Here is a 26,143-nt window from a genome sequence, read left to right on the forward strand (position 1 = left end):
CCTGGGCTGTCATGGGTTTGGAAAGCTTGTTTGGGGTTTGGAAAGCTAGTTTTGCCTTGGCAGCACAAAACTTGATGTGAGTGAATTCTGTTTCGTGTCAAGATTTAACAGTCCACACCACCACGTTACACAGAACAGCATCCTCGTTTCTTCAGCTTTTTGCCATATAAAATAAGCTTGTGCTGATGTACAAAGCTACATGAGTTGTTTTTCCTGAGTTAAGAACTTCAAAGCTGATTCAGTTATTTCTTTACACAAACATTTTATCCTCATTATAGACATAAGAGAATACTGTTACCTTCTGAAGAATTAATTCTATTTTCTATTCCTCTAGAGCTTTTTTTTTAGGTTGTTTGGTTTTTTTTTTTTAGTTTTTGTTAAGTTTTTTGTAGTTGTTGAGTTTTTTCTTTGTTTTCTATTAACCTAACTTATACGTTGGAGAGGGATTTCTTTAATATTTGAGGCTGTTCACTGGTTAGAAGGAAGGGGGTTGAAAAATACAGAATAAGGTTTGCAATAACATCTAGGACAAGTAGCTTCCAAACTGTGACCACCTTTTGGTGAGACCCAAGCATCCATCTCCCAGGTTGCATTAAAAATCCCAGCCTGTAACATCAGTGTCTGTGAAGGCCAAGATATATCACTGCTCAGATGTCCTGGAATCCATGACCTGTACATTAGTGTTCAGAATAAGAATAAGTTACTGCAAATACATGGAAATTGTTGCAATTAACTTTACATTTACTTTAACATTTAAAGTTTGCATTATGTGGCATAGAAAATGCTTCCAGTATAATTTTTTTACATTCTGGTTTCAGTAACAATAATGGGAGAAACTCCCTTGCTTTCATTGAGCTGAGTTTTTGCTCACTTTTTAAATTTAACTTTTATATACATACAATGAATTCACCAAAAATTGGGTTATGAAGCAGTAGGTATATGTCTTTTAAAGTAAATTCCTCTCTCTGTTTTGAGTAAATGATGTGTAACTTATAGGCTTATTGGTTATTTATTCAAACTGGTCTAAGAATTTAGTTTGGAAAAATTAAGATTATGCTTTACTCAGTGATCTCTATGATAAATAAAATGATGATGTCACATTTACTCTTGGAAGGTACATATCTGATAACAAAAAGCAAGCCACCATACTACTTGTTAGTAATTTGGACAAAATCCTGATAATGAGTGGACATGGATTTGTTCTGCTAGTGTAGGTCCTTACCAGTTCAGGCCTGAAGGACTTTGGTAGATTGGTTTATTGTTTTTTTGGCACTACATATAGAACTTGGGGGTTCAGTTTTTCTCTCTTCACCAACAAGAAAATTGTATTAAATAACCGTGCTAGTAGCATATGAACTGTTTGATTATAAGCTGGTTGCTGTCTCATTAATTAAATACGGTTTCTATTTCAGGTTACGGTTTTGTTGACTTTGACAGCCCAGCAGCTGCTCAGAAGGCAGTTTCTGCTTTAAAGGCTAGTGGAGTCCAAGCACAGATGGCAAAGGTGAGTTAAAATAACTGGCTAATTCTTGCAGTGTGATGTGAAGATGAAAAGCTTGTACGTTAGCAGAGCATCAGCAATGTGAATTTTCAAGTTGCAGGCCCTTTACAGAGAGCACAGTCATCATGCCTCACATGATATACTATGATTACAAAACAGAGGCTTTCAACTGCTGCATCCCAAATCATTTCAACTAATGAAATAAAGAAATGTAGTATGGTAAAGCCGGCAAACTAGAGACTTGGATTTATCAATTTATTCATTATACTATTTTCCATTGGCTTCCTCAAAAGCAATAAATTGTAAGATCTACAGCACACTAAATGGTTTAAATGCAACATGTTATTTCCTGGAACAAATCAATAGTTGAAATACTTTATGTCACAAAGGTATGAATGGTTTTGTACCTTGTCTAATTGCTGTTACTAAGGTTAGCAGCCTTGCAATTTGGGGATGAATTTTTAAGCATAGCATGGCAAAATTTAACCTTGTGAATTTTTCTTCAGCTTTTCTAGTATATTTTCTGTTAATGTAGGTAAAACTTAAACCTGGGCATTCATGATAGATATCTTGAAATTCTTAGCCAACTCTTTGACAACCTATTTCTGCATCAGGGCAAACCCAAGTATTATTAAAAATAAAGAAGCATGATCTTTCTTCTTTTTTCTCTCATTTTTACTGATCTCTGCCTCTGAACCAGGTTATTAGCCAAAAGTGATCTTCAGATGAGTGGTCTTTCAGCATAAGTTTCTGAAATCTATGAAATCAGGGAGATGATACATTAGTAATGATTTTTGTCATGTGTTCTTGTTAGGTCAGATGGCCTGGTTCCAACAGAGTGCCATAAACACCACTACTAATTTATTAAATAAGAAAATATTACCAACATAATGTGTTCATATCATTTGTGGTACCCCTTACAGCATTTTTTTTTTTAGTTTGAAAATTATATCTAATTTAAAAAAAGATCCAGTAATAAAATAGTGATCTCAGAGGCTTTTTTGAATAGTCTGCCACACATCTAGCAAATCTTTTCTAGTTATCCATTAGGTACAGATTTTTTTCAGATGAGATATTTTCCACAGCTTCTCAGCTGAGCAGAACAGTTAAGCTAACAACATAAAATGTCTTTGGATGGATTCCAGGGCAACAAAATGGAAACCATATGTTTCATACTTAATGCATGTTTCGTTACAGCTCTGACACAAACATACATGCTTACTGGAAAACACCTTTTTTTTTTAATAAGGTTTTATGTTTGCTTAAAAAAGAACTCCTAACTAATCTTTAGTTTTTAGGTAATCACTTTAAAATATATACCAGATTTTTTTAGTCCCTGTCTGCCATCTTATGGATTTGATATCAGGGTAGGAGGGCAGAAAAGAGACCGTTAAGTTATGTAAATTCATTTTGCTAATGAATTTCAATGTCTGGCTTAATTGTCTTCTTGAATAGACAGAGAAGCTCTAATAATTCACTGTATTTATCTAATGAATAGTTTCTTAGTTTTTCCAATAGTATATTTTTCTGACTCATTTCCTCTGGCAGTTTCAATATTGAGAGTATTTCTTTCTGCTGGCATTAATGAGAAAACGTGCACCATAGTACATGACAGTTTTGATTGATTTATCTGACATTGTGTCAAACTTGGTGACCTGTGGGAAATCTGTAACTATAAAATTTGCATTCCAGTGAAACTTGTTCTACCTCTTAACATGGAAAGAGGGTTTGAATTATTAAAAAACCCAACCCCAGAACTAACCCAATGAACAGTACCACAACAAATAGTCACAAGTGACTAGGAGTTTGAGTGCTTTGATTTGGCTGTTTTGTGCCATTGGATTTTTTGTCGTTGTTTCCTGGGCAGTGCTGCTTTCTTTTGGTCTGAAAATCCTACTTCTATTTGGATGGTCCAAGTTGGGAATTGGTCACTTATAGTTGTTTTGGCAAGTTTAGCAAATCAAACCCTTCACAGGCAAGACACTATCAAAGTTTGTGTATTTGTGTGTTTGTGTATTTTTATTTAAATTTTATCCTTTATAGTTTTAATTTATATTTTATCCTTTTGCACATTACCATCTGAAATGGTCTTTTTGTAGTGAAACTGTTTGGGCTTTAGCCTGAATGTCGCAGGGGAAAGATCTGGAGGACAATTTCTCAGCTGTCTGGCCAATGGATTTCCTCACTGACCACTATGGCTTCTTCAGTTTCAAAGAGAAATAAATACCCGTTGGCACTATTTGTCTGTGGGAAGGCATTGTTACTGGGCTGTGTCCTGGGTCTCACCCACAGCACAGATCCTCAGTTTTCTCACCCTCCGCCCAGATGCAGTGGTGGCCCCTGACCCGCAGCAGCCAAAGGAGGAGATGTTATTGCTGAAGCTTTGTTCTGACTCCGGCTGCCATAAACCCCTTTTCTCAGTGTCCTGCTGCAGCTGTATGTCAGTGACTTAAAAATTACTCGCATGAGCAAGATCATCTACAAATCCTAGTTTAGTAGAAGTGGTTCAGATTATACACGTTAAAACCTTTGTTAGTTTTATATAGATAACTTCAAATATTTGTTTTTGCGAGCTTTTCCTATCCATGGGGTTAGATCATGCTGTACTCAGTGGTCTGCTTCCAAGTTGACCTGACTCCAGAAAAATACAGTCTTGCCCTCTGTGTTTTGGCTGTTGTTGAGCAGACCGGGAGGGCCTGGGGCCTGAGACAGGGCTTCACACCACATCCTGCCAAATCTGTTCCAGGGGGTTCACTGTTTCTGGAGAACTGACCATGATTTGAGAAATGTCATGTTATAGTGTCAGTGAAGAAACCCAGTGTCAGACCACAGCTCAAGAAACATTATGTCTTTAGTTATTCTGCTCTCTCTGAGATCTGAATTGGGAACACTTGACAAAGGCGCAGCAGCTTGGGAAGGGGTTTGTTCTGTGCTGGTTAACATTATCTTCCAGTCACTGCTGTAACAGAAATGCCTCCAACAATTCTTGTTGGTCAGATAATGCTGCTAGGAGCCCACATGAGATGATACTGCATTGCCAGGGGATAGGAGTAGCTTTTGGATGGTAATTTGAAATGAGGGTGATGGGTTATTGCCCGTCTCCTCTCCGGACACTGAGCATTGCCAGTGTTCAGCCTGGGCAGTCATCTTTTTCAGTGGGTACAAGTGGCTGTGGAAAGTGATCAGGAGGTGATGTGAGCTGTAGTGATGGCTGACTTCTTTCAGGACCTGGCACAAAACCAGTAGCTTATCTCTTAGAGATAAAGTACAGATATATGTTCTGCAAGAGTACTGTTATTTCTAAGCTGGTTAGTAACTGGCTGTCTAGTTTTTATTTTCATTCATTTTAATTTCTTAAATTTCCCTGCTGTAATCAGTTTATTGTCCTTGCTCTTAGAGGAGTGCTTCGATAATAAACCAACAAGTTCAGAAGCTCTGATTTTGCAGAGCTGTGCATTCTTAGATAAGATTAGTAGTAATATTGAAAAGCTCTGCCCATTTTCTTTGTTAGAAAAGTTGTTACGGTCACTGTCAGAGTGAGCTTTCTGAGAAATGTCTCTCTTCTCTTCCTTGCACCTCACATGTAAAATCAGTGAAATAGCTGTTCAGATAGCAAATGACCTTGTATAGGAAGAAAGGTACACAGAAAATCTATTGTATATTGGCATTTTCAATGTATATTTAAAAACCTGAGAATCTGTAAGGGACGTTTTAGAGATGATGAGGTCTAAATGCTATAGAGATATGAGTGACCTAAATCTTCGTAAGATTTTGACCTTGAACTTAAGGTATTTGAGTCAGTGTCAGCCAGAATTCTGTCTCATCAAATGGTATTCAGCTCAGTTCAACTGTAGTTCTTAAAGTAACTGTGTTTCAAATGATTGGAAAAGTGTCACTTTCAAGTGGAAAGGTGAATTTGGTTCGTATTCTTCTGGATATAAACTAATGTGTAAATACAGAGGGTAAAAAAGAACTACTGAATAAGAATGGTTAATAAAAAACACAGTTGTTCTCATCTTTCTATCTAGCAAAATTAAGCCAGGAGGAGAATGATTGTGTTTGCAGCCCAGATAAAGTCAGCTAAAGAATATCTCTATTGATAACAAGGTAGAGATACACAACCAGCTGTAACACCAGCCTGGCTGTGGCAGCTTAGAGTTCATCAAGTGCTTACCAACTTCCTTCCTGGGGTGGCAGTGACATTTATGGAGCCATCTTGTCTAGGTAGGTTAAAAAGTTCTTGAGAAAATATATCTACTGAAATGGTTCTATGTATGGAGTTACCACTTTTTGCCAAGAGCTTGTAATATACTTTGGGCGTCACAAGCAGGATTAACATACATTCCAGAGTTCTCACAATTGTATGTCAGCCCTGTCCTTAAAATTAGTCTAGTGCCCTCCCTTTAAAATGATTTAACCATTCGAGTCCAACACAATTGTTACAGACTCAGTCATAGAACAGAATCGTTTAGGTTTGCAGGGATCCTCAAGATCAAGTCCAACCATAATCCAATGAGCCTGGTCCTCCAGACTCTATGTTATTGAAGACTTGCCTTCCTTCATATCTCCTTTATTCTCTCTCCTATTAATAAGATTTTTAGTTCTTCCATAAGTACAACTCTAAGATTTTCAAGATCGTAACTTGAACAAGTGATATTCATTCTTTTCCAGTTTGTGTTTTCATTTTTTTTTTCCTATGGAAGCCCAAACTTACCTTTAGTAAATATATGCCATCTATAATAGAACTCCTAAAGTAATTCATGAACATGGAAGATTTCTATGGGCAATGAAACTCGTTAATTTGAGCCAAGAAATGCTGTTCCATATATGAATGTGCATTTTTGGGGGAAGACTCATTGTCTATCTATTCAGAAATTTCCCCCCATTTGCACATTTTTGTGATTTAGGGCTTCAGAGTCATTATGTTATAATTTCCTCCTTCTTAAAATCTCCACTTCCACTGACACAATTAACTATGCTTCAGCTTGTATTGTATTAACTCTCATGTTAACAACTTACTAAATATTTTCAGCTATTTTAGGTTTGTGCAAAAAATTAGGGCCAGCTCTAGAACTGTTTCTTATTCAAATTGTGTCAGAAGGATGCCTGTGATAACAATGCAAAGTATGTTGTATCATCATTTACTAAGTCTTCCACCATTCTTAAGGTACGATTTCCATTTTCTGGAGAAGTTTGTTGGCCTTCAAAGCAACAGACCAAACTCTCTGAAACTCATTACATAGGGGTGGTTTTTAGTTTGTGATAACTATTAGCCCAATGTCCAAGTTCACATCAATCCTCCAGAACCCAGAGATTACCTGAATTTGGAATCTTTGTATTTTTAACTAATGGTTACAAAGGCAGAACTGTGAAGCACTCCCCATAAGCTGGTAGCTTTATCTTTCTTTCCAATCAGTTTTAGTGCGGGAACATTTTTTTTAATATCCTAAAGTTATTTTAGGTGACTTTTTTCCAAGGGTATTTGGAAAAGATGAACTGTCACCCTATATAAAGTGTGAACCGCACAGCAGGTGTGGGGTTTTGGGGAGGGAAAGGCTGCTTAGTCACTTGTCCTCATCTCTGTAAAGAAATCAAGGCTTTTTCACATCTATTTAATGCAATACATTAAAGGCAGTCTTACGTCGCTGATGAAGAACATGGTTTTAAATTAGCAAAAAATGAGAAGCAGATAACTTTTATGACTTTTAATAATGTATTGCTTTCTGTACTTGTCTTCACTGCAGCAGCCTTCTGGAGAATTAAATCAGTTTTCATTCCTGCAGAGCAAAGTAAGAAAATAAGTTTAGGTTACCATGGTAGCTAGTGCACTAATCTAACGAGAGAAGGTAGGCATATTGCAATTTTTTTTATTCTGCATCTGGGCTTCTGAATGCCAAAGAACAGATGACAGGCAAGCAGGAGCTAACTCAAGCAGATTTCTCCAGCAGTTTTTAGCAACTGTTTTGTAAGAAAAGTTTTATTTTTACCTAGTTTGTAGTATTTTCTGTAGCCCGTACTATTAAGTCCTACTGTAATGGACTATTTTAAGTAAATATAATGATTTTCCTCCTTTTATTCATAAAAGTTCTTTAAAGCCATTATAAAATAAATAGAAGGGAAGCCAAATTTTGCTTGCCTGGGGGCTAAATGACCATCATTTCAGGAATGGCATTTGCATTAAATAAGATGGCTAACAACCCCTTCCCTTGAATACACAGCTTATTGCAGTTAAAAATTCTTTTTCATACAGTTCTTATTCCTCTTTATAATACAAATGTGCCTGTAAAAATGAATTAAATTTTTTTTTTTATTAATCGTATATAGTGTTTATGCAATTCTGGAGAATAAGTGAAGATTATGGTAGTGATTTTTCCACTGAATTGTCTTGTTTGCAGTCTGTGGTCAGACAGTATTAAAACTGTGGCTAAAACAGACATATTTCAGTGAGACACAGGCCAATTGTAAATTTTAAAGTAGTTTCTATACGAAGGCAGACAAGCATTTAATCCTTTCCCTACCAGCCAGAGGATCTTCCATGCTGTGAGCAATGCCTAGTCACATGTTTCTGAATGGCGATCTGTTTGCTCTGACCTTACACAGAGCAAGAGAAAACAGATGTCTTATCGTTTTGCCAAGTTTCTTGCTTGCAATTTAGGAACAGTTCCACACGCACAGGGAGGTTTTGGTAATGTCTTTCAGATGATGGTAGAGCATTTTGCGTTATGTAGGACTCCTGATCACCGCTTCTCTACACAAATTAGCATTAGCTGTAGATCATTCCTATCCCTTTACTGAGAAATACTGTATCTTGTAGTCAGCTTATTGAGTGCTGTGAGTGCTTTGTAGGAATAAGAAGTGCATTAATCTGCAAGAGCACTACATCTTTGTATTATTATGTTCTGCTAGAGGAGTTCTAGAGACCTGGCTAAAGGTATTTTGTGATAAAAGACCAGTAGAAACTTGCTGATGTGAATTGCTAAAAATAAGACTTCCTAGTTTCCTCAGTAATACGATACTTATAGTAGCCCACAAGTTCCTGGACATTGCCCAGAATCTGAAAATAGGAGCTCTTTCAGTATGTTTCAGAACGTGCTGAAAAGAGACCCTGCATGAGATATGAAGAATCTTAAACAGTTTTCCTGAATTGTGTAGAATTAAAAAAAAAAAATTAAAAAAAAAAAATCTCGGTGGTTCAGTGGTTTATATTTTAATGTTAGCTTGCTAGCCTGAAGTAGGAAGCTTTCCACTGACTTCAGTAATTCTTTTTGATCATTCCCATAAAATAGTTTGAATAATTTAAAGAAATTTAAGATTGCTAAAGTGAAAGCAGCTCATGTGATTTCATGGATTTTAAGTGCAGGAGAAAACCCTACCTTTGAAAGCACTGGGAGTGATTACAGTGTGTAGGCAAGATTTGAGCAGAGTTGTTATGTTTGCAGATATTTTTGCCAGTTTAACTTTTTTGCTGAATTCTAGTATAAAAATTATAAACCTCTATATCAAAGGAATTATTTTTCTCTTCTGAAACTGAACTCTAATAACCATGTGAATTAAACTGTGGTGAGACAAGTTTTGGTAAGGAAGGGAGTCACCGAACTTAATGTATTAAACTACTGTTTGCCACAGAGACAGAAGGATGAGTTTAAAAGTTTGTCTCTCTCCTAACTTTCTGAATTTTTAACTTGTTTAACCATTTTCCCTGTCAAAACCTTGTATAAAAGCAAACATCTGTTTGTACTATGCCTTTTGTGTAGGACAGGATAGAGATGGATGCAGAGTCCTAGTCACAGTTGCCATTTGGAAGTCAGCTTGGAAATCCGTAGTGCTCTAAGGGGAAGGAAATTACTTGCTGCTTACAATCTTCCAAAACGTACCCAAATAGCTGTTTTAAGGTTTAGTAGTCTTGTGGAGATGACAGAAGCTTGCACAGTGGCTTAAGTAATTAACAGGGGGAGAGGAAGTGTTTTGCACATTAATAGGTATAATTTTTCTGCTGCCAAACTGTGTAAAATTCCACATGCACTCTGGAAAGAGTTCAGACTTGCTTTAGTATTATCTTGCTATTGTAAATGAGTTCTTTTGAGAACCAATGACAATTTTTGTTTTTACTACAAAGTGAAGAAGTTAATTAAATTAATCTATCCTGGGCTAGTTGGACTTGATGATCCATGGGTCCCTTCCGACTTGAGGTATTCGATGATTATATGATCTGTCCTTATAGCTGAACTGCAGCCACTCCCGAGGGTGGCTGCACCTTCAGTGCTGGTGCATGTGGAATGTGTTGGCATTTCAACGATTTTGGTCTGGGAGAATTATAGATGAAAGAAATTTCAGCTTGTATTCTAGGATTTCAGTGTGACATCCTCATGTTGCTCTTCCTCTCCCATGTCTGCCATCTTTACTGGTCCTAGCTATGGACATATGTAGAAGTATTTCAAACTCCCCTTTTTCCACTGTGGTTGGTATGTCCTGTCAAAGGATCAAAAGCAGAAATAACTGAATCCCTGGGAGAATTCAAGCTGTAATAGACTGACATAGAGAAAGGGTCAGGAAAGCAGAATTAAGTCCTTTCCAGTCACCCTTTCAGCACGCACTGACTAAAACGCAGTCTAGTTACTAGTACAAAATACAGGTTGTTTCATGGGATGTAAGTAATTTTTTTTCCATCACAAAATGCTTTCTGTTCAGAGAAAGCAATTTCCTTAGAACAGTTTCCTCAGATGCACTTTTTTTTTCTCCATCCCAAAGGGATTTGCAATGTGGGTTAGTGGTGAAGTTGCTAATACTCTTTCAAAGTTGAGCATTCCCTTCTCTAACAATGTTGTTACATGATTTTATGGCATGAAGTTTTCCCCGATAGGTGGATAGGTACAAGAATCAAGCTTCCCACCGTGTATGGAGGAAGATCTTTATATGTGACATTTAATTGCAGTAGGTCTTTGTGTCCCTTTTGGCAAGGAAATCTCATGATCTCTCATCCTTTATACTGTATAATGCCGAAGTGTGGTAACCCCCCTAGGCTGCATTAGGAGGCTGAGAGAAGGGGAATGTAATCTCTCCAGATACCTGAATAAAACAGATTGCTCTGACATTTTGCAATTGACTGAATTTCTTTCTCTATTAGATGTTTGAATGTAAGCATTTATTTTTTGCATGTAAATTACATTTTTATTAGTGTGAACAAAATGGGCCCTTTTTTATCTTTCCAAATGCTGTTAGGCTTTTTAATGAGAACATTTTTATAATATAATTCAGACTTCCTGTTATTATAGAATAAAAACATTAGGAAATTAGATGAAAATATGCGAAGAGTCTGATTTTCCAGCTTGTATACTTTTAAAGGTTATTTAGGGAAGATCTAGGATATTTGTGTGCAATGTATTTTACAGCTTATAATAAATTTTTTTAAATTAAGTTTTTTTCCTTTCAAATACTATTTGCAGTTTCAGGAAATTCTGCTATAGGTACAAATGCAATTTTGTAATACCCAGGGCTAAAACCTCCTAGAAAGCTTTTGCTACTAGTGTTCATTAAAGAAGGAAGTAATCCTGCATATCTCAAGATGCAAAACAAAGCTGGCTAATACAATCTAAGTAACAAACTAATTCTAAAAATGTGAAAGCTGTCATCTCCTCACATTCCTACCTGAGGAAATTTGAACTGTATGTCAAAGATACAACTAGTTCAACATTGGTTTTCCCTCGTGGTTGAACAATACCCAGTAATGAATATTAATGTCAGCTCTGACCTCTCAGTGAATCCGTTTTCTTGTCTTCTTTCTTCTGATTTTTAATGTGAAAGAGAATTCAGATACTCTAAGATAATGTAAATCACAAACTTCTTTGTCTGCTGTATAGATTCAGCATTATTTTGGGAGGGGGGGATATTCCCGCTAGGTAACACAAGGTAAAATATACTTGGTAGTCCAGTGCCGTTTCTAATGGACTATAAAGTGACTGACTAGGATAACACTTGGGCACATGGAGAAGTTTTTGTTCTGTAAGGTATGTGGAATTTCAGTGGGGCTAGGAATTACAATCATATTAGTACCCTAGTGTGCACATCAGGTGAATGTAATGGGAAGGTATTTCCCTTTCGTAGGTTCCTTCATGCTGATTTCTCAAAAACCTTCACAGAAAATTTAAAAGCCCTTTCTAAATGAATGGGAGACTCAGGATGAAAATGCAAATAGTGAAGGTCCATAAACGTAGAATTTGCTTCTCCATTTTTAAGTTTCATTAGTTTTTGGAACATGAGAATTCATTTCTGTGCCTGAAAGGCGTGACCTCCCTCCCCAGCCCCCAGTCCTTTTATTTTTTTGTCCTAGGGAAAACCAACCCCAACTGAGAGGTCATATCCAGGATAGTTAATTATTTAACTATGCAATATCCTACCAAAGGTACAGAGATGTTATTAATATAAGGGCAGGTTAAGGACAAATTGATGTCTAATCTTTGTAAGAAGGTATCACCACCCGTACAGCTATAATCTCTTGTTTGTTTGTTTGTTTTGGGGTTTGATTGTTTGTTTGGGGGGGGTTTGGTGAGGATTTTGTTGGTGGTGGTTTTGTGGGTTTTGGTTTTGTTTGTTTGCTATTTTGTTTGTTTGATTTCTGATTTGGTTCAAATTTCCCTGTAAATCTGTTAGCCCTCCTGTACAGAATGAAAATATGATGAGGTCTGTGCCAACAAAATTGTATTTGTATCAGATCGTATCATTCAGACAAGTTCTGCTGAATATAATGCATCCTGCTAAGACTTAGATCCATACAGGGAGCCGCAATGGCGAGGTTGAGGCTTTGCACAACTATAAGGACCAAGTCATATAGATCTGTGTAGATTAAGAATGTATTTCATCACGGAGCACGGCCAGCAGTTTGCAGTATGGGAGGGATACAAGAGATGCTTTCAAACTACAGCTGGAAAAATCTGTAGACAAACACCGGAAATGATCAATTTCAACAAAAAATGTTTATTTGAGGTAGAATCCAGAGATCAGATGAAGTAGATAGCCTGAGGTCAGGGGAATGGCAAAGACGTGACTACATTTATCTCCTCCTAATCACTCATACCCTGCCTACCTCCCTCTGTCATTGTGTCTGTTTCTAGAAAAAGGTTTTGGAAGACTTCAGTGTTGTCTGAATGCGTAATGTAAAAGTTTGATGAAAACAAAAAAACATTAATGTGTGAGAGAAGAAGACAGTGTCCCACTCACTTCTGTGTCTGTCAGCCTATTTTTGTGGTAATATTTTCGCACTGTGCACACTCTTAAAGCATTGTCTCCTTTTTTCCCCATATTATTTTCGAACTGTCATTCCACTAATTTTTTTTATTTACATCTGGCTTTTTTTAGCTCTTTCTGCCAGTCTGTATTTCCTTGTCTGCAGATTCCTTTACTTTGTTTTTGCTTTTTTTTCCCCCTAGAAAAATCTGAACCATGAAGTTGTAATACACACTATAAACTGGTCAATTATTCACCTTTATCTCCACTTAAAAATATTGTTGTCAGCAGTAATAAGAGAAGGGGAACTTTTCTCAGGAATGCTATGTACAATGACAGAAGATGGAGGTCACAAATACTAGGGAAGAGCAGCCTTTAGAAAGGGGCCTGAGAAGCAGAAATCTGTACCAGTAGTTACATGTAATTGCTGTGTTATTTTATGTTCAAAATATTTTTCCAGTGACGAGAGCAATAGCAATTGTTTTTAATTCTCTTTCAGCAACAAGAACAAGATCCGACTAACCTATACATTTCCAATTTGCCACTTTCAATGGATGAGCAGGAGCTTGAGAACATGCTGAAGCCATTTGGGCAGGTTATCTCTACGAGGATACTGCGGGACTCAAGTGGGACAAGCCGTGGAGTTGGCTTTGCAAGGTACTTCAGTGGCATTCGCCATGCTGGCAGCTTCTAGTCCTTTTTTTTTAATTAAAAAGACAGATGTAGGAGGAAAACGTAGATGTTCTGAAGATTATCAAGCTTTTAAAGAAAGGCAGCTCTAGATAGAGATACCTGCAGGGTTTTGTTAATCCTAATTTTTGTAAAGCAAATATGACTGTGTCTTATCTCACTTAGATGGCTGAATCTGAATCTGCTGCTTTTACTGGACAACTATCTAGAATAGGACTTCACTGTCCACCATTTCCTCCTCTTCTCTCTACTTCTCCTTTCTCCTCTATCCCTGAACCAGTAAGCAAGAGATATGCAGTGCTTCACAGAAACTTCTCTGACATTTCTGGCTTTTGAGGATTGAATTGGAGATAGGAGACCATAAGGAAGAACCCCTCCTCCCTTTTCTTTGTTTCTTGGGTTTTTTTCCTTCTTTTTCTTCATTAGTTCCTTTGAGAAAATTGACTTATTGCTGCCCTTTGAACATCAGCCCTTTGAATTTTCTGGCTCATTAACATATTGTCATGTGGGAAAGAAAATATTTTTATTCACTTACAGGAAATCTCACCTTAAAATATTTGACAGCTTGGCCAAATATCTCTCCCACATCAACAAGACCAACTATTTTCCGTAAAGCAGTAGATACTTCCCAAACTTTTTCTCTAGTTAATTCAGTTATTTGTCCTGACGTCTCTTCATCAAAGCCTTTTCTATGCCTTTCCAATATTTTTCTCATTAAACCTAGTATGGCAATTAACATTTGGAGGCTTTAGATTGGAGATTTCTTTAATCAAAAATAGGGACATGCTTTGAGCAAAGAACTGGGATTCTCAAAATATGTTGTAAAATCTCTGTCAGTTTCCAGGAATTCATATGTACAGCCAGTATTACAATAGCTCTGTATTTGAACAAATAGCAGAAAAGAACAGAAAAGAAGAACTGAACTGATTGTATCTCCTGTTGAAGCCAAAACATTTAGGGATTAGTTTCCCTGTGAGTTGGCTATGGGTAGTTCACAGTCCGATGATAGTGGTTTCTACCAAAATTTCTTCCTCTCCCCTTTAAATAAATCAAAAATTACTTGTAATGTTTTTGGTGTAAGTATAATTGGATGATTTTATTTCATTCATACACTTGTATTTTTTTCATATAAGCATATGCATAGGTGTTTGAGTGTGAGCTCCATACAAGTATACATAGAATGTGTGTATGAGTTTTTGGATGACGTACAAAGCAATATATATCCAAAAGTTACATTTACTAATTTTGAAAAATACTGATACTTGCTTAAATGCAGCTTTCACTTTTTGGTACTATGAAGGGCACAATCTAGCAACGCCCACGCTAAAATTAATTTGACATTATGAATTTATTTAGTCTTTTCTCCCTAAACTTGCTTACCAACTCTACCTTGAATCAGTGGTATTTTAGGAATGCTTTTACTCTGATATAGATAGAAGAGTTTTAGAATTCTATGTAAAATACATGTACTGAAGACATTAAAAGAGGATATTTTAAGAGTATTTATCTGTATTATACGTTATAAGTTTTATATGTATAGATAAACATGAGGTTGGTTTTATATACCTATTTTTTATTTAGATACATATATATCATATATAATTTATAGACTAAGCTGTTGCTATCATCTCTAATCAATGTCTCCTATTCTGAAAGGTAGGTATTGGATCATTTTTGGATAAATATTAGTTAAAGTTAAAATTGTCCAAGAAACATGTGGGCATTAAGTAAAAATTTTCATTTCCTGCCTTTGGGAGCATTTTATTAGGTTAATAAGGAATAATATATTTTATCAAGTCCAGACTTGAGTCTGAGACTAAACTATATTTTTTGTTTTGCGTGAGAGAAAAAAAAAATAGATTTCTTTGATGCATATCCAACAATCCAGCACTTCTGACATTCTCTAGAAGATATTTTTCAGACCATGAAGAAGACTTCTTATTCAGTCCGCCGTTTTGACAATTTTGCTTGTTGTTAATGATGATATTTTGTCGGCCTGTGCAGAAAGGTTATCAGAATTAAAAAGGTGCCAAGACTTAGTAACTTTTAGTATTACTTCTTTGCTGCTGAGGCCATTCGCCTAATTTGTGGATCTGAATTAGCAAACTTAATGAACAAATAAAGAGAGAATCTCTGTTCAACATTATCCAAATACCATCTTTCCAAATATATTACAAACTATATTCTTATTTTAAAATAAATTTTGTCGTACTTGCATGTCTTGGTCATCCATTCCAACTTAGTCCAAGCTGACAATTAGGACCAACACACCCACATTGCACCCCAAGGATGGAGCTGCAACCTACAGAGCTGCTCCCAGACATACCAGCCCACCAGTCCCCCAGTCTATAAAGGCTGGTTTTGACAACACAAGTGCATGAACCTGTTCAGGATGCTGGATAAGATCTCAGTAGCCATGACAGCTATTCTGTTATTAGTTCCTGTTTTGAAGGGAACTTGGGGACAATTAAATAAGAGACAGGTATATGATTTAGTTGTCGCGATATGTATAAGCTAAGAGCTGCAAAGGCAGTTTGGGGCATGCAGCCAGGCATGTTTATAGTTGAGTTTATTACTCCCAAACTGTACAGACACTTCAGAATCCTCTATCAGAAGTGGCATTAGCATTTGTGTATATCACAGACACATTCAGCTATGAACAATTGTGGCTCAGTCTTTCTGCTTCCTTCAAGACAGTGTAGGTACTTTGTATTACAGCTGTCCAGGTTGTGTTCTGCCTAATTTCTAAGTAAATAAGGGTATCATATTTGCAGTTTGGCACAAACACTGGCCTCAAAAGTGTGTAAAAGGTTAACCAAGTTTAATTTTACCTTTCTGAAGTTGTGTTTTCTTAGAAAACATCCTCTCTATTGCTTACATATGGGAAAGCAAGCCACAAAAGAAATACGCTGAAAAAAATCACAAACATGGGAATCTGGATGAGTGTCTAATTTATGTAAATTATTCTTTATTTTCTCAGGATGGAGTCAACAGAAAAATGCGAAGCAGTGATTGCTCATTTTAATGGAAAATTTATAAAGACACCAGCAGGAGTTTCTGGTACGCTGCATGTATTTCTAACAAGATGTATGAATGGGTTACTGCTTACATAGTGGAAGCCTGTTATGCTGATTGTTGTATCTGGCTTCTCATTCAGAGGCAGGCTTATAAAAATTAAACTGTGTCTTGTTGGATAACTGTAATACTTGCTTACTTGGAACACAATATATTCCTTTTCTACTATAAACCTTTTCTAGGAATTTAGTAGTTTTCTCTCCTAGCAGATAGACAAGCAGCTAAGATGCCTTAAGACAGCTATGAATTTACATCCCACATAATCCCAGTTGAAGTCAGGAGATAAATATGTGTTGTATGTAAAACAGAACAGAATTTGGCGGATTGACCGTGGACAGTTTTTCTTTGAGAGAGGCAAAAAATGGACAACTTTTGCCATCTGTTGATGATTTTTTTGGAAGTAATTTTCAAAAAAGGATTTGATTAGAAAAAATAGATTCTGCAGCAGTGCCTTAATGCCAGGCACTTTCATTGATTGGGGAGCTCTGACTCCCAAGTCAGAGTAGGCTTTGAGGTTCTTCAGGAAGAAGGAAGGAGATGAGTGAAGAATGCTACTTCTAGAAATATTGTGCAAGGCAAAATGCAGAGAGGCTACATAGTGCAACTTTGTTGTCACAACAAGTTCCTCATCAGCTTGCCTACTTTGTCAGCATTACTTCTAAGATACAAAATGCATTACTCCACAAACTTAAAAATGAGGAAAGGAAGTTCAGAGCATCAGAGTGAAACAGGAAGAAAAGACGATAAAGGATAAAATACATACTTGACATTGCAGGCAGCTTTTGGCAACCATTTTATTGAGAATCCCAAGTAGGAATTTTATACATTACTTTGTTGATGTGTAGTTCCATGAAGTCACCTTTATCCCCCTGGGGAAATGTTCTCTGCAGCCAGACCCTGACAAAGGAAGAGGAAAGCAGCCCTTGGCAGAGAGACAAGAATACCTCTTGTTTAGTAAAACTACATACATGTCTTATCCCTGAAAGATTTCTCCATTTTGTGGCAGTGTGTGCTGCGGTAGGGATGGAAAGCGGCTTCAGAGCACAGGAAACCACTCCCTTCACCAACACTAATCTGTCACAGGGTTTTGACTTCCCTGGCTTGTCTTTTGCAGACCATTTGCATTGAGATTGATTACCGAGATTATTTAGTTAAAACTTTGTTGTACATAGGGGCTGTAACTTTTACTTTTCTATTGCATGTATTTAGCAGTCGGTGTTTTGTGAGATGGAAAATCCCCTTAGGGGCAAGGAGATCATGGAATGATTTTGTTTGAATGCTGACTGTGCTCTGATCCACTCTCTCATTAGTTTTATAGTGCTGCTATAGTTTGGACATCATCAAGAGTAAAAAGTATGGAGAAACCAGGAGTTCAGATTAACATACAGGAGTTTCTGTTCAGTTAGAGAGAGTAAAAAAACCCACCCAACCAAAAAAAACAACTGTAATACAACCTCCTATTAGTGCTTTTTAGTTTGCTCATTTTTATTTTCACTTTCATTATCCTCTTCTCAATAAACAAGGTGTCAGGCATGTTGTTGCTAATCATGCTCTCTCTCTGGTGGGCCACTGCTGAAGCTGGAGTTGCACCCTTATATGATCAGGTTCAACCAGATAGAAATAAAAAGTTGCTGCACAGAATTGTAAGAATGATTTCTGCAGCATGGAGGAAAACATTTACCAGAAAAGTGTGATTAATTAGGGACAAGAAATTTGCCAAGAACTGGTGGTTGTCAGAAGGTGGGTACTGAAGAGGGATCTCAAAATATAATTAATCTCACAGACTTCCACTTCTACTGCTTACCTGGTAAAGAAGTTGTCGAGGCTCTCTCTCTGAAATAGGTAAAGCAGCACACACCTCCAGAGACTGATGTATCTTTGCTGTCAGCTGTCCTTGTGGTTACAAAGGGTATCTCAGAAATAGATAACTCTAAATGTCTGAAAGTCAGTTAAGTGAGATGAGTCACACCCTCCATGACACTAAAATGTGACAAGCAAGTAGGTGCATGAGGGAGTCATGAGAAACTTGTTTATTAAAGACTCTCAATTTTGTTGTACAGCGTACAACCCTAACTCTACTTTTCCTTGCTGGTGCTGTGAATTGTATTGCTCCTTGCAAAGGTTTTTATGGAGTTCAAATTCTTCCTGGAGCTCCTCACCGCATAGCAAGTGCATGTCTAAAAATGCAATCGTATTAGAGGATGCATAATAATATGCTGCAGTATGCCAAAAAGTGGGGCATAGTCATGGGGCAACCATGGTCTTAGACCACCTGCACAGAGAAAAGTGGATGTACTGGGAAAACTGTTGGACAAACAAAGGTTAGGAAAATGTTTTGGAAAAGATTAGCATCCTTTGGGGTTATAGAAGAGCAAGTTCAAATACACACATGAAATAATATCGTAGAACTGGAACTATGTTTAAATTAAAACATTGTGTCCTAGAAACTTGGCTAAAATCAGCAAAGGGAGCTGGCTATATAAACACTGTTATCAGGATGAGGAGGGTAGGAGAGACGGGCCTGTAATGAAATAGGTGTGGGAGGAAGAACATCTGTTCAACAAAAACATGCTTTCATAAGGCAGCTTTGTTATTTTAACGAACTTTGGGTTTAAATGAAAGAATGGGTTAAACACAGCTTTAGGAAGCATAGGTGAAACCACCTCTGGAGCATGAGAACGCAGAACAGAAAAACCTCTGAATCTGGGAGGTGCAAGGTTGCCACAGGGCGGTCACAAAAGCCTTGACTGTAAAGTTTGAGTGAGTGACTGGGCATTGATGATACTGAGCAAGCTGAACCCAGATGTAACAAGTTATTCAGGCTTTATTACCCTGCCCCATATTAACTTAATTAAATATATTCAATATTTAGTGTGTCTTTGTATGTCTTCAGTCAAGAAGGGAGGTTAGCTCAGAGGGCAATTTCAAATGCACTGTGAGTTGGTATAATCCTGTAACTCCTAGGAGTGGTGTATTAGTTTCACCATTTGTTCTGGTTGGGATTTGTACTTTTGTAATGTAAGTTATTTTGATAGTTTTTTCTGTTTCATGGACTGTGACTTTCTGTCCATTTCTCTCAGGACTTTGATTTTTGTATTTCATTCTCTTCTCAACTGTATGTTTATTACATGTTTGCTATAATCTTAAAATAAGTCTTGCATTTAGTTCTGCTTTTCTCTTTAAGGTGTTATTGTTTCCAGTGAATAAAGTGATATGTAAAACTTTTCTGTTCTCCTCTGAAATGTGAACCTCATGACATGAATTGGAGGAAACAAAGAGTAGACTAGTATAAGGACCCAGGACACAGAAGATGAGTAGCGAGGACAGAACAGTGTACTTAGCCTCCCCCCACTAAAGATGATACTTAGTGATTGCTGTCTTCGTCTTGGGTTGGACCCATAACTATTGTAGAAATGATCTGCTGGGCAAAATCATGAAAGGTATCTCCTCCCTGTCACAGCAGCATGATAATACATGAGAATAATCATAATAATAATTACATAAAGCAGTTGTGCTGTAGAATACATAAGGTAAATGTAAATCTGAGTGTTTGTCTCTCTTACATTTAAAATGAAAAATACAGAAGTTTAAAAGTTAAAAAAGTTTTATGCCTGTTGTATAGGCTTTAGGGATTATTTGATACTTCTTTTACTGAAAAAATAACTTAGGTGATTTAATGGATGTAAGGTAGAGGGCATTTTTGCTGAGCAGCCTGTACCATTTTGGCTTCAGGAATGGTGGGTTGCAGAGATGACTCAAAAATCGGAGGTTATCCATGACCCACCCTTGTCTTCCCACTCAGGGTAAAGGTATTGATCACTCAGATTCTGGTCTAGGGAGGAAATCAAAGGTATTTGTGAGAGCCCTGCTCTTGCCTCTGCTCTTGACTGTAGACTAGGCAGAGCATCCACCAGGCATGGTAGACACTGCTGTTTGAAATGATTCTGATCTTTGACATCTTTCTGGTGCAGGAGAGGAGAGAACATGTAGCCTTGAAGTAGTTATCTCTTGGCTGTCATTTTCAAGCTTTTTGTATTTGCTTACCTTTACAAAGTATCCAGCACTGCAGATCTCTGTATAGTGTATTTAAGCCATTTGACCATAAACTCACATTTCTTAGTTATCTTTCACAGGTCCTTTAGAAATAATCCATGAACTACATTCTGAAAGCCACTGCTAAAGGATATCCGGAGGTCACAGTGCTGGTGTTGCTCCTGATTGTCACACTATAGGCAAAGGAACCAAGATTTTACCCATTAGATCAAAGATTAGAAGATTTTACTGCTGTAATTCTCATAGTTTGTAATTACTGCCAGCTTTAAGAAGCAATATTGGAATAGAAAAGAAAAATACTATTCAAAACCACTCCAAATATACTGTGACAAATTATTAAACTGGGTAAATTATTAAAGAAAAGTAACTCAGAGCACTGTGTTTAAGTGAAGATTAGGATGGTGAAGACTATATATTTCATTTCTCTTTAAACATATAAAGTTACTGAGATCTTCAGTTGCACAACTTCCTTAATTCCTACAGCTTTAGGCAAAAGTTTCTAGCTCTGCAGGCTTGCTCTATCGTTACAGTTATGTTTTAATGTCAGAATTCATTAGTCCCTTATGCTTTGTCACTAGAAAATATGAAAGTCACTAAAAGATGCAGTTTAATTGAAAACTGATTATAAGAATAGTATTTTTAAAGTATTTTGTTGCATTTTTTAATATTGGAAAGCAGGGTTCGTTGAAAAGTTGATAAAATTAGCCATGTAAAGTCAAGGGTGTAAACATAAAGTCCAGCAAAAGAACATCAATTTTGTTCTTGCATTTATAGTAGCAACTGGTATGTATTTGGGTAGACACTAAAGAAACGAAGACTGAATTCTAATGTACACATGTGCACAGCATGTGTACAACAAGCAAGTATTTACTCTCTGGACTAATAGTGCATTCCTATCTTTTTTTCTGTTAAAACATTAGCTCTAGAGGAGAGTGCTTCAGGGCAGGAGGAGATTGTCAGTGCTTCCCACAGCCAGGTTTTATAGCATTGACCTGCTGTTAGAGCATGGGAAAGCCCGTGGTTACAGAATGCCTCCACAGCAGTGGCCCAATAGACACCTGCAAACCATGGAGAGTGTCTGTTGGTTTGTGTTAAGTGTCTGTAGAGTGGGCATTTTAAACATCAGGTCTTAGCTGCAGAAGCATAAGTCCCCTGTACGTTGTAGCCCTTTATGTTGGCAATGTCCTAGCTGTGAATGCAACTCCAGATATTTGTACTGTGCCTCTCTGTCATGCACATATAGACAAGTCACTGAATGATTAATAATCCCCATCATCACTAGGCCTGCACACTTCCCAGCAATTAAACAATAAAAATGACTCTTCCTTCCTTGGGTTGGACTAGATGATCTCCAGAGGTCCCTTCCAGCCCTAACCATTCTGTGATTCCTTCCTGAACCACAAAGAAAGAATGCTTGACTGGTCTGTTGGGCTTGTTGGAGTTTTTTGTTTATATATACATATATGTGCAAGAGAGAGAATATCTTACGTTATTTGTGAAAAATATGAGGAAAGGTAAGCTGAAGAAAGAAATTTCAGATCTAATTTAGAATGAGTAAGGGCTGTGTTCATTCTTTGGTGGGAGGAGGATCAATAGATCATACTTGTCTCCCATGAAGGCTGATCTTCTTCTCATTACCCTCCCTCTGATGACCATCAGTCATTGTGTTCTTGAAGCAATGAATATGATAGTGTTTGGGTCAGATGGATGAAAGAACAGCCAGGAATTGCATTTCGGCTTTCAATTGCAGAAGTCCTCACTATCAGCATGCAGATCTTGAACTGGAATCAGGGAAGGCAAATCCTATAGACTCTTTTCACAGCAGTTGGCTGTATTAAATAGATGATCTGCTTCATTTTTTTTTTAATGTGAGTTGGAGCTTTCACAGCATTCATCTTCATTTATGAACACAATGAGGAGCAAGAGAAGCTAGAAGGTCAGAAAAACAAGCATTCCCATGTCCAGATCTGTGTTCAGTAAGATGGAACTTGAACTTCTGGCAAATCACAAATTAATGCTTTTCAAATTGTTTTTCATTGCTGCAGGTTTTGGATATTATGTATGCAAAATTCAATCCATGTGGATAATATTTGTTCCATTTTTTCTTCCTCTTTAAATTTGTCAGGAAAGTGTTTCCAGTGCACCACAGAAAATGATTTTTCTTTTAAAATGTAGCTGTTTTCAGTTATCTACTAAGAAAAAAATATATATATTCTTAAAATAGATTTTTATGAACATTTTATTCAAAGAATTGGACAGGTTTACTCTGACTTTAAAAAAAATCTTGAGAGATGAAAAATGTAAGCAAAATAATGCTCTCAGAAAAGTTCTATACAATTCACTATGAGGATTTTTAATGAAAGCATAATGCAGCTTAAAGTATACTACCTGTGAGTGCTGTAATACAGAGTCATAGGGCTAGATGTTTTTAGGTATTTTCTGATGTCTTTATAAGCCATTCTTATGCCAGTTTCTTTTGACTTAATCCAAAAATTTATAGTGTGTATTTTGGAAGTCACACATGCTTCCCACAATACTAGGTGACTTGGAAAAATTTATAAGTAGCCAGAGATACTCAACTTGAGGAAGAACTTTTCTCATTCAAGGCAGTTAAATTCAGTAGTTGGATCTCAGCTCTCCCTTTCTGATGGATTTTTTTTTTTTTTCCTCACTGTGTAAAATCAGAATCAGAAGAATTTCAGTCCAGAATCTGTCAATTTTACCCGTATTGACTTAGCATCTTCTGAGATTATCTTCTCTTTTTTCAACAGAACTGGATGTGGATTAAAATGCTATGTAATATGACCAAGGTTATTGGGATCTAGCTTTTATAAAGTAACATGAAATGAGCCATCAGGGTATTGATGTAGAACTGTTTTGCCCCAAATGTGCCGAGACAGAAGTTGCTTCTCATGATGGAAGAGCCCAAAGCAAAACTCAGTTCTGGAAATGCCAGAAATGCCCTCAGAAATGCAAGATTTTGAAGATTATGTTCTCAAGTTTCTGCCTCTTCAGGGTTTCTGTTACTGTGTATTTATTCCACTGTCCATAGGTCTCCACTACTTTTTCCAGTGTCATTAGCCTAACCTTTCACTAGTTTATGATTGTAGTATTTTAATTACCGTTCTCTGTAAGACAACACTTTTAAAATCAATTCAGTCGTCATGTTTAATACTAAAGTCTGGGTCTCTAATATTGAAGTTATTTGACTGCTCAATAACAGTGCACTTGTAGGAGCAGTACAAGCCTCTGATGGATGTGGCGTCAATGTTGGGGATGAGACAGGGAAGCACTTACCATTTCTGTCTCCCAGTCCCTCCATCTTTTCTGGAGAAGGCTGTCAAAAGATGTATCATGTAGGAAGTGGATATTCTCCCTGTAGAACCAGAGTTCATGTTTTAGGAATGCCATCCAGAGCCAGGGCTGACTTGGCCATTAGTGCTAGTTTTGTGCCAGCGTTTTGAAAATCAGACTCTTTGCCAGGTTGTAAGTCTCTGAGGTCTTCCATACCAATGGTAGGATACCAATAAATGCAGCCTGTGTGAAGGACGCATCAGGATTGGCCATGGTTGACTAATAGATATTGCATGATACAGAGAGGCTAAAATTTTTCTTGAGGTTGTTTTATGGGTTTTTTTTTGTGGGTAGCCATCTCGCCCCATGTGTTTGCTCTGCATTTGGAATCTTGCATGTTTTCAGATCTATCCGTGTCTCATGAAGGTGTTTCCAAACAGAGAAGGACTGGAGGAGTGTCACGGTAAAGCTTAGACAGCTCATGTGTCAGGAATTATTGGCAGAGAAGTGTTCGCATCCAAGTCATAGCAGTGCTTCCACCCTGTGATTAGGGAGGGTGTGGTGTGGTGTAGCAGAGCTGTGCTTCAGCCGTAGGTACTTGGAAACTATCATAGTTTAAGCTGGTAACAGGGAAAAAATGCTATGAAAACTCTTCTTTTTCATCTCTTCGATTTTGACATTAAAAATTGAAGCCATGGTCAGGATTATGTTACGCAAAAAAAAAAAAGTTAAATAAAACCCAAAGTATAGCGATACCATTTCATGACAGTATGAAAAGAAAAGAGAAAAATCTCAAAGAATTTCTGTTTGCATTGTATGCTCTTTATAGAGCAGGGATTAAAAGGGAATGAACAATATCAGTGCAAGGTGGCAGGAGATAAAGGTGCCCACTCCACCCTGCCACCAGTTGGAGAAAATGTAGGCTCTGTGCCAGCTCTTCTGGCTATTCTGGATGAGCAGGGTGGTTTCAGTTCTGGAACATTACTGAAACCTCCAAGGAGCAGGGGGAATATATTCAAGATCTTTGCCAGATTTATTCTCCACCCCCATTAGGTGCACCTCCTAAGACGATGAGCTCAGAATTCAGATGACAGTTCTCATTTATCCCCAGAATAACAGACATATACTCAGGATATTCAAACAATGTTTCTTTCCAACAGGTTTTAGAGCAGTAGTTTAAAATAAAAGATAAAAGGCATTCCAAATGCTCTATTTGTGCGTGGCAGCAATCTTTGTGCTACACAGAACAGTCATTGATGCTGTAGGATGAGTACATATTATTTTAGCTGCCATACTGGCAATGTAACTTAAAATGCATACCTCGTGTGGAGCGCTGACCACCTGGGTATGAACACTACTTCAACTAATATTCCTTCTTTCTTCTCAGTTCCTGCAGAACCTTTATTGTGCAAGTTTGCTGATGGAGGACAGAAAAAGAGACAGAATCAGAATAAATATATACAGAACGGAAGAGCGTGGCACAGAGAAGGAGAGGTGAGACTTGTAAGTCCTCCCTTCAAGCTTTAGTGTGGGTGTGCAATAATGAATACTTATGAAAATGACAGGCATTGAGACTTCTTGGCTTGGCTCTTTGCCATACTAAAAATGTGCAGGCAGCTCTTACCTGACAGTTTGCAACTCTATGAAATATTTAACTCTATCTTTCTTAAGAGGAAAAAGGCAAAACGCAAAACACTAAATTCTACCTTGCTAAAGCGAACAATAAAATCTCCGTCAACTTGGTCAGGAAAATGCCTGAGAGATGTCTCGTATTCTAGAACTACCTGAAACATAACTTTATTTACATGTAGTAAATAATCCTTTGATTTATGGAGCACTGAAATGCACATTACTTTCGTAAAATTAAAATAGGATACCAATGCGGTGCAGCATTAATATTTTTAGTCACAGGTTTTTTAACTTTAATGTTCAAGATAATAGTTTCATAGGCTTACTGTGGTTAGCAAGCCTAGACACCTCATTTATATGAGACAAGAAAATACAAATGAATCTTCTGAAAAACAGCACTCCCCATTCATTCTTACAGTTAATGTATTGTAGGCAACACCCTAACATAATCATCTTCATGCCCTGCCTCTCTAACACACACGTTCTCTTAGCCACGTGTTTCATAGATTGCATTTTGTTTCTCATGCTGGGAACTTGGAAACTTGTATTCATAGCCAACATGGCTGACTCTTCACTAGATAATTACTTCTGGCAATTAACCTTTCTCTAACTTACAGCAATGAACTATTTCAGTGCAAGTTTTCAGTTGAAATAATACAACTAAAGGAAGAGTAAGAGAAA

At 37.2% G+C, this 26,143-nt stretch overlaps 1 protein-coding gene across 2 annotated transcripts in view; it reads left to right on the top strand.

Annotated features, from left to right (window-relative positions):
* RBMS1 (RNA binding motif single stranded interacting protein 1) overlaps positions 1–26,143 on the top strand; it is a 96,884-nt gene that overhangs the window by 57,738 nt on the left and 13,003 nt on the right. The window contains exons 4-7 of one of the 2 annotated variants that reach the window (XM_080346747.1): positions 1,413–1,504; positions 13,221–13,378; positions 16,392–16,471; positions 25,221–25,336. In XM_080346747.1, coding sequence (XP_080202873.1) covers positions 1,413–1,504; positions 13,221–13,378; positions 16,392–16,471; positions 25,221–25,336 — 446 coding nt within the window. The remainder of the gene's footprint in view (positions 1–1,412; positions 1,505–13,220; positions 13,379–16,391; positions 16,472–25,220; positions 25,337–26,143) is intronic. The other variant, XM_080346746.1, reaches the window with a different exon arrangement.

This window comes from Nesoenas mayeri, assembly GCF_963082525.1.
Source record: "Nesoenas mayeri genome assembly, chromosome: 6".
NCBI classification, from domain to species: domain Eukaryota; kingdom Metazoa; phylum Chordata; class Aves; order Columbiformes; family Columbidae; genus Nesoenas; species Nesoenas mayeri.